The 17,677-nt window shown below is 57.0% G+C and overlaps 1 protein-coding gene across 1 annotated transcript in view; it reads right to left on the reverse strand.

Annotated features, from left to right (window-relative positions):
- The window catches only part of EEIG1 (estrogen-induced osteoclastogenesis regulator 1), a 31,810-nt gene extending 15,022 nt beyond the window's left edge, over positions 1-16,788 (reverse strand). Inside the window, exon 1 of the mRNA XM_079113886.1 lies at positions 16,364-16,788. Coding sequence (XP_078970012.1) covers positions 16,364-16,509 — 146 coding nt within the window. The 5' untranslated portion in view covers positions 16,510-16,788. The remainder of the gene's footprint in view (positions 1-16,363) is intronic.
- Between the last annotated feature and the right edge of the window lie 889 nt (positions 16,789-17,677).

A 17,677-nucleotide genomic window follows, 5' to 3' on the forward strand; every position in this document is an offset into this window, starting at 1 on the left:
AGGATGGCAAGTGCTGCAGGGAGAGAACTAGGGACGGGATGAGCGGTGCCCAGGGAAGCAGGAGCACCCGCTTGTGCAGGAGTGGCCGCGGCTGCAGCATTAGCGTCTGCATTTGAGGAGAAACCCAGAGGGGCAGCAGGGATAGACTCAGAGTGTCAATGGTCGAGTGGGTAACTGCCAGGAAGGGGAAGGAGGGCAGGTGGGCTGTGCTCACCGAGGGCGCGGCAGCCCCTCCCCACCTACACTTAAAACGCAGAAGGGTCCCATCCTCGATTTCTTTTTAAAGTGACATGTGTACATGTCCACATGCACAGAGAGAACTGGAGATAACCACGTCACACTGCAGACACTGGGACTGCCATAATCTGCTGGTCGTGCACAATAGCACCCAACATGTCCCCAGAGACCAGAAGTGCAGTGAGCTCACCATCTTGGAAAGGGGAAGGTGTGAAGAAGTAAAACAAACAAGGAGCTAGAAAGGAACATTAGCAATAAGATGTTACTAGGGAAAATAGCAGTGCGCGCCCGTCTGCTCTGCTAATGGGGCTTGGAAGTGCAAATTTTTTTTGGTTCCAGAGGCACTGAACCCCTGAGTCACATCCCCAGTCCTTTTTATTTTTTATTTTGACACAGGGTCTCACTGAGTTGCTGAGGCTAACCTTGAATGTGCACTCCTCCTGCCTCAGCTTCCTGAGTAGCTAGATGACAGGTGTGCACCACCGCGCCCGGCCAGAAATGCAACTTCAAAATGACAACATCTTGGCTTGCATGAGATTCAATCCCAGCACTAAATAAAGGAATAAATAAAACAACAAAACCAAGGCTCAGAAGAAGAGATCATTTCAGCCCAGAGAGGCCCTAAACCCTGGACTCCTGGCTCCCCAGACACAGCTTATTCACACTGGTGTAAGGAGACAAAGCACAGAAGGAAGGGGGCAGTTGCTCAGGTCTGTGGTGCAGGTGAGGGATGCCAGGGCCTCTTTCTTTATTTGGTCCCAAGAGTTGTACCCAGTTAATTTAAATTGAAAAAGGAGAAGATGGGATGAGGTTAGGAGGGCTGAGTATAAGCAAAGCAGCGCGGGGAACCTCACGGGCAGACTGGGTGCCCCTTGAAAGAAGCCGCCAGTCAGCTCCACCACCCAGGGTTCAGGACGTGCTTCCTAGTTCCCACAGCTGGGGACAGGTAATTACAGAGGCTGGTTTCTTTTTTTAGCTATAAGACACACAATTAGACGTGCAAATCCCAGCAAGGCAGAGGAGCCCTCCCTCCACCGCAGCCACTGACCAGGACAGGCAGAATCCAGCTATTTCTGAGCTGTCCTGAAATAGAGTGGAGCGCCCCACCAGCAATATCCTCAGAACCTTCACACTGTCCTGGAGCTGTCCTGGCCCTCGAAAGGCCAGCCCAGCAACCTGAGCCTCTGGCTCATCCCAGGCAGAGGACAGTGTGGGGACACCCAAGGACCTGCACCTCTGTGATGGACCCATGGGAACTTGCCATGGGTGTTTGCTTGGGGTGGAGGGCACAATGTGGGCAAACCTCCTGGAGAGCCCCAGGCCAAGGGGAGGCCGAGGCTATATGGGAGATGACTAGCACTGCTCCAGTCTGAGAAAGGAGGGAGACACCAAGAGAGCAGGGGCTGCTCCCGCACAGTGATGCCAGAGCCAGGGACTTGAGCCTGGGGTGGGCGGGATGAAGATTGGGGAGAAAGATGTCCCAGGCAGCAGGAACAGGACAGGAAAGATCTGGAAGGAGGGAGGTGGCTCTTGGCTCTAGAGAAGGCCGAGAGCAGGACCAGACTGCTCCGAGTCTAGAGAAGCACCGTCTTGGTGAGCCTTGACGTGTCTGTGAAGGGTGGTCTCCCTGCCACTGCATGGGGCTCTTGGGAGACTCTACAGTGCCATGTCCAGGAGGATAAAAAGAATTCTGCCAAAACAGTATCTGTGTGGTCACATCTTCAAAGCATCTTCCTCACTGGGTATGAGGAGACCAGGGAGGGTAGTGGTCGCCATCAGGGGCCCATGCAGATGGGAACTGCGTTTCCTGTCTTTATCACAATGGCCTCTCTTCCCAGAACCCAGGACAGAGGCAAGCCAATGCTCTGTGCTCTCCCACTGGGTCTCACCTTCAGCCACCAACACAGAAGCATCCTGTGCTCCAGCCCCTCTGCACAAGGCGTGCGTTATGCACAAGTCCAACGGGTACCTACAGTCCTGCTATGCTGTCAGCTCCCACTACCACTATCAGTGCCAGCTACCACTATCACTCCCATGTCACAGATGAAAAGGCTGAGGTCCAAAGGTACACACAGCAGGGCTACATGCTTCCTGCGGCGGCCCACCCCCAGGCTGCCCCTTTCCCCTTCCCTAAGTCAGCTGCCTCAAAAGCAGGAAGGTTAAGTGGACCCTTGGAGAAGGGAGGTACAGGACTAGCCTCCCAGCACCCAAAGACTATGAAGAGGCCTCAGAAGCTGCAGAGGGTGGCAGGCCAGGCTGCAGTGTTACCAACCTCGGCTTCTCAAATGGCCACCCTGCAGGCAGGGCTCCTTGGCATACCAAGGCCAGCTCTCTGCCACATCCCCAGTACCTGCAGCACCACTGCCCGGTAAGTGCAATAAGACCCCAGAGCTGTGGCCCCAGGTCTCCACCGTGTGGGTGGCAAGGGGTCAATGCCATGGGAGTCACCTCTTGGGTACAGACTGCCATGGGCCAATGGGCCCCTCAGGCCTCTCCTATGAGTCAGAGCTCAAGTGCACAGGTGACTGGTGGTCACAGCAGAAGCAGAAAGCCCAGAAGCGGGGACCAGGGGGGCAGACCGGCCCCCACATACCCCTGCCACCACCGCAGCACTTCACCTTTCCAGCTGCAAGCAGTCTCACCACCAGAGAGCCTGGCATGGGCCCTGCCTGGCAAGAAGTAAGTGCTCAATCTCACACGAGAGTGGTGTGGGGCGTCCAGACTCGAGTGAGCTGAACACCTCCACAGCTTGGCACAATGAGGATTCCCCACAGGCTGGGACAGAGTTCCTCTTGTAAGGAGCTGTCCTGTGCACTGTGGGACGTTTAGCAGCACCTGCCAGTTGCACAACCACATGCATGACAACTAGAAACGTCTTCAGACGTTGCTGAATCACCCACCCCCTGTTGCAGATCTTGGGCGACTCTTTAAACAAGCCCTCAGGAGATTCCAAAGCAGGGAGCAAGCACCTGGCACGGCCATGAGACCTGTGAGGGATCCAGGGACCATGCAGCACCAGCTGTGCTCCTGGGTCCCTGGGAAGGCTAGTCCCATTCAGCCTGGGTAACAAGGGTCACCCAGCAAGCTCCAATACATGCGTCCCTCTCCTGTCATGTGGCCACCCACCCTGGGCCCTGCCCACTCCCAGCCCGCAGATCCCCAGGCTTGGCAGTCTTCCTGGAGGAGTGAGCGGCTGCAGTGATGCAATCCAGGTCCCGGCTGATGAAAGCTAGCCCGGCTGGGCAACGGGCGCCTAAGAAGGAAACTATTTAAATCCACAACATGTGCCCGTGCTTCCCTGAAGGAGTGCGGCCTCCTGGGGAGGAGCCCACCCCGGGACCAGCCACGGCGTCCGTCCAGGGGCTGCAGGGCGGAAGAGCCAACGTGGCAGCCCGGCAGCTCTGGCCTTTGCCAGGAGTTCAGGGCCACGTGCATGGGAAGCAGCTCGTTAACAGTTCTGGCATAGCCAGCCCCTCCTCCTGTGGCAAGACAGCAAGCAGTTCCTAGAAGCAAACCACTTGGGCCTGATGCCGGAGCCCCAGGCTGCCTGCTCCGCTCCCTAAGGATGGCTGGGGGTGGGCAGGTGGGCGGGGAGCGGAGGCTGGCTGCAGCAAGTGACCCAGACGGGCAAAGTGGACAACATACAGGGGCCCTGCAACTCTAAGACAATGGGTGAGGGGCTGGCCAGCCACTCAGGCTTGTTGGGGATGCGACAGGGCAAGGAGTAAGGATTCCGGAACCAGACACCAGGTTTGAATCCTGCTGCTCTCCAGTCAAGTAACATTGAGAATGGTCTTCAAAAAGGCAGCACAGGCAGGTGCCAGCAAATCTGTTTTATGGACACAGGCAAGCAGTCACCCTAATCTGTCTTCTGTCTCCAGAGCCCTTTTTATTTTTAATTTTGAGACAGGGTCTTGCTAAGTTGCTTAATTAAGACCTCACTACATTTTTGAAGCTGGTCTCGAATTTGCAGTCCTCCTGTTTTAGCCTCCCAAGGGACTGGCATTACAGACATGTGCCCCCACACTTGGCAGACCAGAGCTGTTGCCTAGGCGCCACTCTGTGAATGTGATTCTCAACTGATGCCAGGGGTTGCTCCTCTTACAAGAGCAACCTAAGAGGACAGCAAGTGAAGGGATCCAAAGTAAAATACTGGGGGCTGGGGTGCGGCTCAGTGGTAAAGCATCTGCCTGGCAAGCACAAGGCCCTAGGTTCAATCTTCAACACAGGGGGGAAAATAAAAAAAGAAAGAAAAAATAAACAGCTGGCTTTGACCTGAGCAAAGGTGCCCCCGCCACCCAGTGTGTCCCAGCCTGGCTCCTGTTTCCTGGACACTTCTCAAGTATTGACTTCCTGCTTCTGCTTCAGATGAGGACACCAACGGGGAGTGTAGGCACTTGCTACAGATCACAGAGTGAGAGGTGGTCTGCACTTCCAGTCCCCACCCTGCAGGATCCCTGTGATATCTGCCACGAGCCATTCTAAGGGAACCGTGTTGTGCAGCAGCCTGAGTATCTGTCACACCTGGCCTCTGCAAATAGGCTCATGCCCAGTGAGAGATGTTCACTGGGTCAGAATGTAGGGTCAGTGGGATATGACCTGGACCAAACCCAGCAAGACCCACTGGTGCTGGGGAACAAGTGAGGACAATCCAGGTTGCAGGAAGGTGTGAGAAAACGCGCCCTGCAGGCAGGTTCTGCAAAGTGCTTAAGATCAGCTTCCCACTGCTGGGCACTTTTGTCAGGTGCTGAGCCAAGAGCGTTCCCTGCTTGACCTCCCCAAATCCACAGCCCATCATTCTTATGTCACAGGCTAGGAATCTGAGGTCACAGGTAGGGAAGTCACTTGTCCAACATCTCCTGGATGGCAGAGGTCTGTGATCTGAACCCCTGTCTGTCTGATCCCAGACCCCCATGAACCCCAGGACTGAACAAGGCCAGAGGCCCCAGGAATTCAAGTGAAGACGCAATAAGCATCATACTGGCCTGTGGTAGCAACCTCCCCTCCAGGACTCATGATTGCAGCAAACACAGACTACAGTGCTGCCTCTGGTCGGGGACCTCCCTTCCTCAGCCTGCCAGATGCCCAGCGGGCCCACCACAGAGGCATGGGAAGGCGGAGACACTGGAGTCCAAAACCAGGCTCTGCCACCCAGGTTCTCAGCCTCTCTCATAGCCCTGTCCTTGTCTTGTGGAGCTGCTACCAGGCACACAGTGTGCACCTGCTACGGTTTAGATGTGAGGTGTGCCCCACAAGCTCATGTGTGGGACAATGCAGGAAAGGTCAGAGGTAAAATGATAGGGTTAGGAGAGCCTTAACCTAATCCACGCATGAAAGCCCTGATAGGGTCCCACTGATGGTAACCGTGGGCAAGCAGGGTGCTGCTGGAGGAGGTGGGTCCCCACGTGCATTCCTTTGGGGTTTATGTTTTGTCCTGGTGAGCAAAGCTCGCTCTCTCTCTCTCTCTCTCTCTCTCTCTCTGCTTCCTGGAGCCATGTTCCCAGCTGCTGTCCTTTGCCACACTCTTCCGCCATGATGTTCTGCCTCACCTTGGGTCCCAAAGAATGGATTTAGCTGTCTATAAACTGAGACCTCTGAAACATGAGTGCTAAATAAACTTCTCCACCTTTAAAACTGTTTGTGTCAGGTCCTTTGGTCACAGTGATGAAACAGCTGACTAAAGCTGCACCCATGCTACATGGGGGACAGGGCCTAGCCCTTCAGAAGTAACCGTGCAAAAGGATCAGACCTCTGCACCCAGGAGGCATACAGAGCCCCTGACCTAGTCCCCTTCCCTGCCCCAGGACCACCAATCTGGTCATTTTCCCAGGCCTCCAAATGAGCTGGGACATCCAGAGAGCTGCCTGGCAGGTGGCCCAGGCATGAGCAGCCGCTCCTGGCTGACTCACCCTTGGGTGGTGTTTGATTCACCAGAAGAGGAGGCAGGGAAGAGAGGAGGAAAAAGGAGGGAGGGATTTCCGTTCCTGGGACCTGATTCCGTGAATGACTGGACTCAGGTCCTGTGCACACCTCTGTCCTCTGCATCACCCCCCTCACCCAGGCCCATTCTGAGGGCACCCCCTCTACATACGAGCTTCCTCTTCTGGGCCTGGATCTCAGACATGACGAAAGCAGAGGCAGAGCTTGTCTCCCAGAGGCAGGGCTCCTGCTGTGCTTACGACTACCTGTCCTGTCCCAATGCCAGTTCCTGGCACACAGTGGGTACCCAGGAGTATCTGATGGCCAAATGAGAGCTTCCACAGGGCTGCCCAATGCCTCCTTGCACCACTTCCAGGCAGAGCTTCCCAGCTGGGCTCTCACCGCCTTCTCGAAGAGCTTAAGGGTCAGGGATCATCACCACCATTGGATCTGCCACGCAGGTATTCCCCAGTCACACAGCTTTCCTGTGACTCCTTAGACTTCTGAGGTGACCATAAAGTAGGGACTCCTTTTTTTCACAATCTGGCACCAACTCAGACCTGTTTTTCTAGTCATTCTCAGCAGCTCCCAGGGATTCCAACCACAGAACGAAGGGTTCAGGGTCAGGCAAGACCACAAGGATCTGATTCACCAGTCTCCGCCTCCTCCCTGGACACCTGATTCTCCACAAATGCACAGGCCAAACCTGGCCAATCCCTGCCTCTGTTATTCACTCCACACGCATTTACTGAGTGCTTACTACGAACTGAGTGGGACACTGGGGACACCTCTGAACAGGCCAGGCCTCACTCAGGCTTGCCTGGTGCTATGCTGGGCATTTGGGTCCAGCTATAACATATGACCCTCTTTAGCCGACACAACCCTCTTAGGAACGGCTGTAGCTCAATGCCAGCCTTCTCTTGGCTCTCAGGGAGCACATCAAAGGCCAACCCCAATGAAAGGGTTTGGGGCAGCACAGGCAGAGTGGTGCTGTCCCCCTCCCCTGCTCTGCTCAGAGGTTTCTGAGATGGATGTGTCTATGGTGTCCCCAGTTCATGGGCCCCAGGGAGGGACCATAAGTATCTTGGCCAAGGCAGTGGCCTAGCTTGATCATGATCCTTTCAATGGTGAACCTCGGGAAGACAGAAGAGAAAGGAGAAATGTGGGTTATCTTTTCTGCCTAGCCCTGGGTCCCCTCGGTCCAATGCCCTGGATTGACACCAACTACTGCCATGCCTTTACCAAACACAACTGTTCCAGGGGCTGTGATAGGTACACAACAGACAGTCACCCCTTTCAACCAAGCACCACAGAGGAGCTTACTATCCCATTTCAGAGATGAGGAAAGCAGAACAGAGAGATCCAGCAGCCTGGAAACCCAGGAGCCCACCAAGCCTCAGAACTGCCCGGCAAGCCCTCCCGGGGTTTGCAAGAGACAAAAGGAAAATTCCCAGAGAAGACTGCTGGCAGCCACTGAGACGAGCCACTGCCTGTAAACCAGAGTGATGCCCATGGGTCCGGATGGTGCAGCCAGGCCTGCCAGAAAGTCCCAAGCACCTCCTCAGCTCCCAGACACCCAAAACGTCGCCTGGCTTTTGTCTAGAGGTGCGGGGCTTCTGGAGGCTTGTTTCTGGCACAGAAGAGTGCAGCTCATGGTTTCTCAGAAGGAACATATCCATGCAACCAGCTCCCAAAAGCAGAATGGGGCAGGCCCAGAAGCCCTTCCAGACATAACCCTCACCCCAACAAAGACAAGCGCGCCCTGACCGGCACGGAATGCTTCTGAACGTTGCACAATGGCATCATGCCGCCTGTCTCAGCCTCCTCTGTTCAACTGTGTGGCTGGGCTTTGTATGTAGCAGCAGCAGAAGGCACCTCAAGTTTTGTTTTTAACCATCTCATGAGGATGGGGTGCAGAGCTTCTCTACCGACACTCGCCTGCCCTTCTGCAACCTGCAGCACCAGCAGTCCACCCGGTTACTGTCCTTGGTGGTTCTAAAACACAAACCTGACTCTCAGCCCTCACATGGAACCCCTCTCCACCGCCCTCCCCTACTCCAAGCTCGCTGCCACTGGCTCTTCATTTGGGGTCATCCTCTAACTCCACCCATCCCCTGAACCCCAGGCCAACATCACTTTCTTGGATCTGTCACTGGAACTCTAATTGGATTCATGTACCTCCCCTACAGGAGGGATCCTGGAGGGGGCTGCATCTTCAGGGCTCAGCTAGCACCCCAGCCGCAGAAGGTGCCCAGGAAATTGTCAGAACACCTAGGGGGAGTCTAGGCAGAGCGAAAACCACAGGAGTGCTGCCCCACATGTCTGCAGAGTCTGGCTCTCAGAGAGGAAGTGGTGAGAAGCAAGGGTGCATCAGAGGTGAAGAGGACCCAACTGGGCCCTCCCCAGCCCAGGCTGTGCAGTCCCTCTTGGCAGTTTGCTCTATTTTTAGCTTACCGAGGCCTGGCCAGGTGCTGAGCACACCCACCCTGATCTCAGGTAGCCCTCCTGCCCCCAGGCGAGCATCCCCACTTGGAAGAGGAAGATGAGGCTACAGGGCAAAGCCTCTGGCTGTGGTCACAGAGCCACTCAGCTCTGCCAAGGTGCAGCTGTGGTGCTTGAGTCAGGCCCCAGGTCCCTTCCCACCTCCCAGCCTGCTGTGAGCATCGCTGTCCCTGCAGGGCAATTCACCCAACTCCAGCCATCAGGGCCCTCAGCTGCCTCTCAGTCACAGCCTCTGAGCCCATGGTGGCACCCAGCTGCTTGGTGTGTGGGTGAGAGCTGCTCCTGACACAGACTGATACTTCCAGCACAGGCTAGGGGAGGGGCTGGGCTCAGCAGCTGGCAGTAGCTGCCACACAGTGCAGCACCAGCACCCTCACTGGTTCAGAGCCAAGGGAAAAAGTCCCAGCCTGGCTGCAGGGCACAATGGCACAAGGCGCAGTGATGCACGCCTGTAATTCCAGCAACTTGGGAGGCTGAGGCAGGAGGATCACAAGTTTGAATACAGCCTTGGCAACTTAGTGAGACCCTGTCTCAAAAATAAATAAAGAGGGCCAGAGGTGTAACTCAGTAGTGTGACCCTAGGTTCAATCCTCAGTACTAGAGGAAAAAAATTAAAAATCCCAGCCCAGGGGAGCACCAACCCATAACAGCAGGCCCCAGAACTAAGGTGCAATGAAGGCTACTCCTGCCCAGGAAGGACCCACATTCTGGGGAAGAAGCTAGACATATGCATGGGGACCAGTGCCCTGAGATGAGGGCCTACAGGGGTGACAAGACCAAAAAGGCTATGGAAGGCTTCCCAGAGGAGGCAGCTCTTAGGCTGGCAGGCGTGGGAGAGGAGAACTGAGGACGAGGCAGCCACAGAATAAAGACAAAGCAGAGATGGAGCCCTAAGCAGGAAGTGCCCTCTCCTGGAAGCACTCCATCCTCTTAGCCCACTGCGGAAAACCAGCTGCCACAAGGGGCAAGTGGGGCACATCATTTGGCCCACAACTGGAATGCAGCCCAGGGATAGGACGACAGACCTTAGCATACAGCGTGTCCACCATGGGCAGCAGTCGAACTGAATGCCTGATAGGTGTTATCTTGCCATGTCCTCCCCGGAACTCTGTGAGGCAGACTGCGTGTTTCAAGAGAGGGTTACAGAGGAGGCTGGGATCTAAAGCCCCTTGTCCAAGGTCACAGGCAATGAATGGCAGGTCGGGGGTGGGGGAGGGCAAGACAAAACCCCAACAGGGAGAGTCTCCTATTAGAGGTCCTTCCTCCAACCACTGAGCCAAGCTGGCTGGGTGGCAGGGTAAGGAATGTCCACTGCGAGGCAGGAGCTGGGTAGGGTGGCGATGCAGGCAGTTTGGGGCCTACATTTGAGAGTTCTTCCCAGCCCTGGGTGCCAAAAGATGCTCAGAGAAAAAACTAAGGGTTTGTGACCTTAACCCTATTAAGTCACCAAGGCCAGGCACAGGCTGGGCAGCTTCAAGTCAACCAAACACCTCTGGGGCCACACAATCCTAAGCACTTGCCAGGAGAGGTGGATAATGAGCAGCCACACCCCCTCCCCACCCACACTCCTCCAGGTCTCTTCTAAGCAAACCTGGCAGCTTGCCCCTGCTCAAACCTTCCCATGGCTGCATGGTGAGAGGAGGACGGATCTAAACTGTTGCCACAGTATTACTGCCAGGTCTCCAACTCCACCAAGAGTCCCTAGGCTCCTAAGGTCTGTTCACAGACTTGCCAGCAGCTATCCCACTACCCCCAGGCAGAGCTCCTCGAGAGCAATCAGCACTGCTAGGTACTCATAAGAAGGGCCTGAAGTCCCTCGGGGTCTCCCAGCCCCCACCAGCATGCAGTGTGGCTGCTGCTAAGAACCCCAGGCCACAGCAGCTCCCAGGACGAAGCTTCAAGAAAGGAACAGGACTCAGGGAGCAGCTTTGGCTCCACAGAGTCAGATCTCCTTGGGTCAGGGCTGCTGCCAGGCCGGCCCCTACTAACAGTGTGGCCAGCTGGCAGCAAAGGCCAGGTCCAAGAGGCAGACACTAAGGCCAGGCACAGGCTGGGCAGCTTCAGTTCTCACCTAGGCCACCAGCAGCCCGACCTGGCCTTGAAGGGATTCAGCAACTGACCTGGTGCCACAGCCCTGCTGCCCGCTCTGGCCTCTGTGGCCTACTAGCCTGGCCCTGCCCACTATCCCACCTGCAGGACTTCTCACTACAGACCTCTCTGTCCCCAGGCCTGTACACAGAAGGCTTCCACAGGGGGCCCCCAGGACTAGGCTGGTCCAGGTAAAGCAAGGGACACAGACCACACCAGGGACCAAAGGGTGTGCTGTGGGGTCAGGAGGAGCCCTGGGCAGGAAGCCCACATGAGGCGGCGGCTGCAAAAATCCCTTAAGCCAAACAGCCACGCAGCACTGCTGTCAGATCTCCCAACTTGAAAGAAACTGAAAGTCAGGATTTTTATGTGATCAACAACTCCTGGAGCACTGCATGGCTCAACAACACCCAGCCACAGGTGCCACTGCGCACCCTCTGAATGACCATCTTCCCAGCACCTTCCACGTGCTAGGCACAGTGCCAGGCCTTCAGGGTGGAGAACCCCATGCCCGCTCTGCCTGCCACCCTCTCCAGTCTGTCCCCACCCCTCTCTGCTCATCACCGCCAGGTCAGCACTCCACTCTCTCACCAGGCCCCCTTTCATCTTCTCCCTTTGGCAGCCAAAAGCCATCACCCTCGTGGGCAAAGCAGGCCACAATGCTCCCCTGCCCCTCCAAGGACTCCCAAAGCTAGAAGAGTCCAGCCTCTCCCCTTTCTATCACTTATTCTAGTCCTTTCCTCCCTTCTCTGTACCCTGACCACGACAGCTCCTGCCTGGCCCCCAAGAGGAAGTGCCTTCATGCCACAGCCTCTAGTCTACAGTCTTCTACTTCTTCCAGCTGGAACCACACACCTCGGGGGCTCCCGTGAGCATTCCTTCCTCCAGGAAGCCCTCCCTATTGAGCTGATGTGCCCATCAGGAGACAGTGAGCTACATGAGGGCCAGTGAGCTACTGGTGCCAGTGAGCTACATGAGGGTGGGCACACACTCAACACCTGATAACAAGGGACAGATGCCTGGACAGAAACTCCTCCTGACCCCACAGCACAGCAGTCTGCCAGGGGCTAATGGGTCTAAGAGGAGCCTCCTCACCTCTGCCTGGCTCCAAAGTTCCCATGATGCCTGCCAGGCACACCGCCCCCACCCACTGGGAGCTCACAGGAAGAAGGCTGTCTGGTCCTGCTCACCTCTAGAAGCCCAGGACCAAAGACGGACACTGGGGCAAAGTGGAAATAGGGACCTGTGTCTGCCGGCCCCTCCTCCCTTCCCAGTGTCTGAGCCACCACAGCACCTGGCTTTGGGCAGGAAGACGGATGCCCGCCCACGTCAGGGGCCCCCCTCTGCCTCTCTGCCCCTGCTCCCCTCACCCCCTAGGTAGAAACCTGAGAATCCTTCTCCAACCTGCCTTCCCAGAGCTCCGCACCAAAATATCCACAAGAGCGGGACTCCCACAGCGGTGGACTCAAGTGGCATTCTGCAGCCTTTTCCAAGGACAGTGGGCAAGGGACTGGAGGAACATGGCCCTGGCCAAGTGTGTGGCACGTGTGAGGAAAGACCAAGCCTGCCTGGTCTCCCTAGGGGCTGGGGCTGGGCACAGGACCTCCAGCTGCACAGCTGACCTGTCCAAGACCTTTCTCCAAGGCCTCCCCCATTCCAGTGGGCACAAAGCCATGCCTACAATAGGCAGGGAGCGCCTGTGTGGTGAGCAGCCAGGCCCTCTTTCCACAAGCTGCCCAAATCAATCTCCAGCAAAGGCCGGCTGAGGATTCAAAGCTGCCAAAGAAAGGACAGGAGAGGGGCCTCTCCAAGCCACAGCCGGCTGCTCCGCCCGGCACTCTGGCACAGAGCAGGAGCCTTCGCACAGGCCCCTTTCCCTGTGGCCCAGCCCACCTCCTTTGTGCAAAGAGGGGCACTGAGCACAGGGGACAGAGATCAGGGCCAGAGTCTCCCCAGGTTGTCTCTTACTAGGAAGTGACCTGGCAAGTCCCCGCTCTGCCCTAGGCCTCAGTTTCCCCACATACTGGCTAAAAAATGTGCTCTGCTTTCTCTCCTCCTTGCTATGGCACTCCTCTGCCCTGGCACTGCCAGCCATGTGCATGGGATAAGCCAAAGGACTGGTGCCAGCTAGGAGCAGAGCCCTCTCAGAATGTTTGGGATTCTTCCGCCTCAGGTTGGCCATTTCTCGACTTACCAGACTTGGCTGGGACCTCTGTATCCCTCCGGAGCCCTGCTCCCTCCACCCCAGGAAAGCCTCCCACATACATCTGGATCCTTCCACCTGGGAGACTTCCAGACTGGAAATCATTATGCCCCAGTGCTAGCCTGTGCCTGGTCCCAAATCCAGTGACTTCAGCCCCCACCCCCTGCCCCGTCTCACGGTCCTAAGAACTCTTCATTTTGTGCCTCACATGATCTAGCTCAGTGCCTCTACACGATCCAGATCTGGACTTTCCTGTACCACCCAATCTACTGAAAGAAGCCTTCTTTAAAGGTCTGGGAATGTTACATGGGTCTGTAGCTGCTCCTTACCCACTGCCATCATACCAGGATAGAGCCAGACCTGCTCAAATAAGTCATATCTCAGCTAATCTCCAGCTGAGTGACATGGGCCCAGTCACTTCAACTCTCCTGATCCCAGCATCATCCATAAGTGAGGACAGCGCCCTTAGTTCATGAGGTGGTTGTGGAGATTAAACTGACCAGGCATCTGAGGAGCTGGGCAAGTCCCTGACATGCAGTATATGCACAAGCAAAGGGATTTCAACCATGATAAAAGAATTTTCCAATTGCCATTTCCCACCTGGTGACCTCTATCTAGTAAGTGGCTTCACCCCTCTGGCCTCAGTGCCTCTCCAGATGACAGAAGATTAACAGGGATACCACTTGTAAAACACTCAGCACCTGGCCTGGCACACAGCACTGGGCTCAGACGTGGTAGCTGTGAGGATTATTGTTCGTCATGGGAGGTGTCGGAACGGTAAGGCCCAGCGTACCACCTGCCCTACCTGTTCAAATTGGGTCAGGCAGTGCCTGTTCCCAGCTGTTGCCATGGCACCCAACACAGAGGGAAACACACTCTGGCTAGGAGGGCGGGTGCTGCAAGGGTGGGGCCTCAGGCAGTTCACTCTGACAGAGCCCCTGCCGCCAACACTGGCTCTGAGCCATCTCAAAGGTCCCTGGGGTGGGGGGAAATGCACTACTGGATCTGGGCCCAGGATCTAACCAGGTCCAGTCACCCCAGTCCCTACCCCAACTTGTTAAACAATGGGGCCCTGGTGGTTTGGAGAGGTGGACCGTGAGATAGGGCTTCTGGGCTAGAGACCAGGGTGGATGAGGTGTGGGTTGAAGGGAACAGGAACCCAGAAGCCCCTATCTCCTGGGCAAAAGCCCAGCCAAAGCCAAACTGGCTCTAAACTGGCTTCAGGTTCCAACAGCATTGCTCTCTCCAGCCACACCTGCCCAGCAGCAAACAGGAACCCAGCACCCACTAAGTGCCCAGCCTGGGGGCCTCAATGTCAGCTCCTCCCCACTCAGGTTTCATCCAGGATGAGGACTGGGAAAAGCTGTTTGGGCTCCGCTAGGTTCGGGGAATCTGAGGCCCCTTGCCAGGAGAGAAGGGAAAACAGAGGTGAAATCCAGACCATGTGGGCTAAGACCTGGAACTTTCCATACTTCCTGGATGAAGAGGCAGGTTTAGCACAACGGAAAGGCTGACGGGTAGAGTGAAACTGGCTACAGGGCCTGGGAGACCAGGCAAGGCCTCAGGCTGGGGTTCATTATCAATTCCTCCCTGGGATTCAACACACTATCCCCATCCTTGTTCACAGGCACCTTGCTGGTTCCATGGGGATGTCCCCCTAAAACCTGGGGGGCTAGGGACTGGACCTTCTGCTGCATCAATCTGTCAGACCAGATGCAGTATATACATCTATTCCCCTTATAACCCAAGGGGTATTACTTCCACATTTTACAAAAAGGAAACTGAGGCTCTGGGGCACAACAGGGTAATGGGTAAAAGCACATCATGAGTTTGAATCTACATTCCACGTTATTAACTCTGGCAAATCATTCACTCTGGACCTCAGTGTTCACCTCTGTAAAATGGGGATAATAATCCTGTGCGGGGGTCCCGACCTCTACCCCTGCTCCATGACAAAGTCAAGGGGTTGACAGGTGCTAACAAAACAAGGAGTGCAGCAACAATTGCTGGCTCTTATTATCAGAAAAGTTAGGTAACTCACTCAAGGTCACCTAGGCAACAACTAGCCAACTCCAGGCCCTAGCTCTGAGTACAGCCCTCTGAAACCACCAGCCACTGTGCAGGGTGGCTGCAGGATCACAGGCTTCCCAGGTAACCAAGGATTGCTACCACCTCCACCGCAAGGAACAGCCCTTGTTCAAATTCCTCAGACAAGCAGCTCCCAGAAGAATAGGGAGCCAGTGCACAGAAAAGGTACCCCACTCTGTGTCCACTCTGTGGACCACAGATTCCAAACTCTGGGTTGGGCCTGCAGTTCCCCTCTTCTTCTCCACCTCCAGATTCATCCAACAGGTCTCCGATCAGGCCAGGTTCAGCTAACAGTGCCTCCTGCAAGTTCCCTGGAAAGTCACTTATTTCCTCTTTCTAGGCCTCAGTTTCTCCAATTGTAACACACATCTCCAATTCAGAATAGAGGGAGCTGCAGCTAACAAGTCCACAAGCCCTGAGGAGCAAAGGGCAGACCAGGTGGGGAGGAGCAAGTGTTCCAGGTCGTAAGCCAGGCCCTGCATCCCACTCCATCTACTGAAACTTCCCAACAACTCTGGATGAAACCTGTATTAGGCCCAATTTCCAGAAGAGGAAAAGGGAGCCCAGGAACAGCTAGGATTTGAACCCCCATCCTTAGGACTCCAAGGAAATCTCTGGACAGGCCAGGACTATGTGACCCCCAGGTGGGCCCAGTCAGCAAGGAACAGCCTGGGAGCCTAGTGGCATTCAAAAATAAGCTGGGCAGTTAGAGTTGCCAGGATGGGGATCAAACCCTTCTCTTGGTTTGCCCCTTCTTTCAGACTGGGCAGCAGCAAGAGCATTTGCAATGCAAAGTAGCCCAGCTCAAGCCAGAGGAGGACAGTCACTCAGAGGAGGCTGGACAGGCCAAAATCCAGTCACCACCGGCTGGCCAGACTGGGGAGTGCCTGCGACCTCGCCTTCCCAGCCACAGGAGAGTGCCAGAGAACCTGTGCCTGGCAGAGTCTCTAAATCATATGACAGCCCCACTGGCCAGCTGAACTGCAAGGTAACCTGGAACACCCCTTCCCTACTTGCTCCTTCAAGGCACAAATCCTTCTGGGTTCTACATCCAAGTCTGCAGAATGGGCCTACAGGGTTGCATGCAGGACCCCAAAGGGAAGCTGAAAAACAGAACCTGAGGTATCTGGCTGGTCGCCTGCAGACAGGTGACTGGCACTCTGCCAGCTTACTTAGGCCCGGTTCTGCCTTGTGCAAATCTGCCCAAACACATAATGCCCAGGATCCTCTGGGCTCCAAGGGGCCTTCCACACTTGCCAAGTTACGAGAGATCTCGCTCACTCCCATCCCAACATCCCCTGCAGACACGAATGCCCCAGCTCCTACCTTGACGACAAGCTGACAAAATCCCCGCCATCCAGCAGCCGGACCTTGCAGAAGAGGACTCCGTTCACGAACGGGACGGCCGTCAGCTCCTCCAGGGTGAAAGTGGTTTGGAATTTGAATTTCTTCTTCTTCATCAAGAAAGCCATGGGCGAGTTCCCTGAGTCTGAAGCCCCGAAGGCCAAATAAAAGGGAGGGGGTAGAAATCCCCAGGATTCCTTTCCCTACACCACACCCCCTCCTCAAAAACACCAGAACTGGATCCCGCCCAGATGGTGGCGGAGGCGGCCGAGCGGGCGGGGATCTGAGTCCGGAGCCCCAGGTCAGAGCGACCAGTCCAGTTCGCAGGCGGGCTGGCTTCACCCTCGGGGAGCCGGGGTTCGGAGGGGCTCGGGGCGGCCGGGGGCTTCACCAGCATGTAAACAGTGAGGCATGGCCCAGGGGGCAAGCGCTGGGGCGGCGGGCGGCGCGCGAGCGGCGGCGCGGACCGGCAGCATCCCGAGCCGCGGGCCTCGGGAGCTAACGCCGCGGGCCGGGCGGGCCGGTGAGACCGAGGGTGGCGGGCGGCCCCGCCCCCGCCCCGCTGGCGACGTGGGAGGTGCCCTCGCCGTGCACACGCCCCCGCACCTGGTGCCAGGCGGCCTGCGCAGGTGAGGCCGGGGGAGGCGGAGGGCACCCCCGGCACTGCGGGGACTCTGGCGGCCTCTCCGGGAGGCGCGGCGGGGACGCTGCGGTAGGGAACCTCCGCCCGCGGGCCTCCTCCGGGCAAGCACCGGGCAGCCAGGGGCGCCGCCTCCTCCTCGGTCCAGGGACCCGCGCCGCGGGCCCCGGCGGAGCCGAGGCGCCCTCCGGCCCGGCCGGTGGCTTCGCTTCGCCCGCCGCCTCTGCTCAGCACCCGGCGAGCAGCAGTGCCGCCGCCTGCGCCCCCGACACGGCCGCTAGAACCCAACGCTGCGCCCTGCCGCGCCGCTCCGAGACTGCCGAGGCCCAGCTCGGCCGCCAGCCGAGTCGCCGCCGCGCGCTGCAGGCGGGGCACCGGCGGTCCAGCCCGCCCACGATTGGGCGGCCCGGCGGGGCGAGCGCGGAATGCCATTGGTGTGTGGCGGCGTGGGGCGGGATTCGTGGGAGGCAGAGGAACTTGCGACACTCCTATTGGTGCGCCGCGCGGCCGGGCCCGCCTCCTCGGGCAGGGCGGAGCGGAGGGGCCGCCAGAGGGGCCCAGGCCGGGCAGTGGGAGGTCGCTGGGGGGGGAGCAGGGGCTGGCAGGGCCGTGAAGAGAGCGGGAGAAGAAGAAAAGAAGAAACAATGACGAGAAGG

This window comes from Sciurus vulgaris (genome assembly GCF_902686455.1).
Source record: "Sciurus vulgaris genome assembly, chromosome: 15".
In the NCBI taxonomy this organism is placed as follows: Eukaryota; Metazoa; Chordata; class Mammalia; order Rodentia; family Sciuridae; genus Sciurus; species Sciurus vulgaris.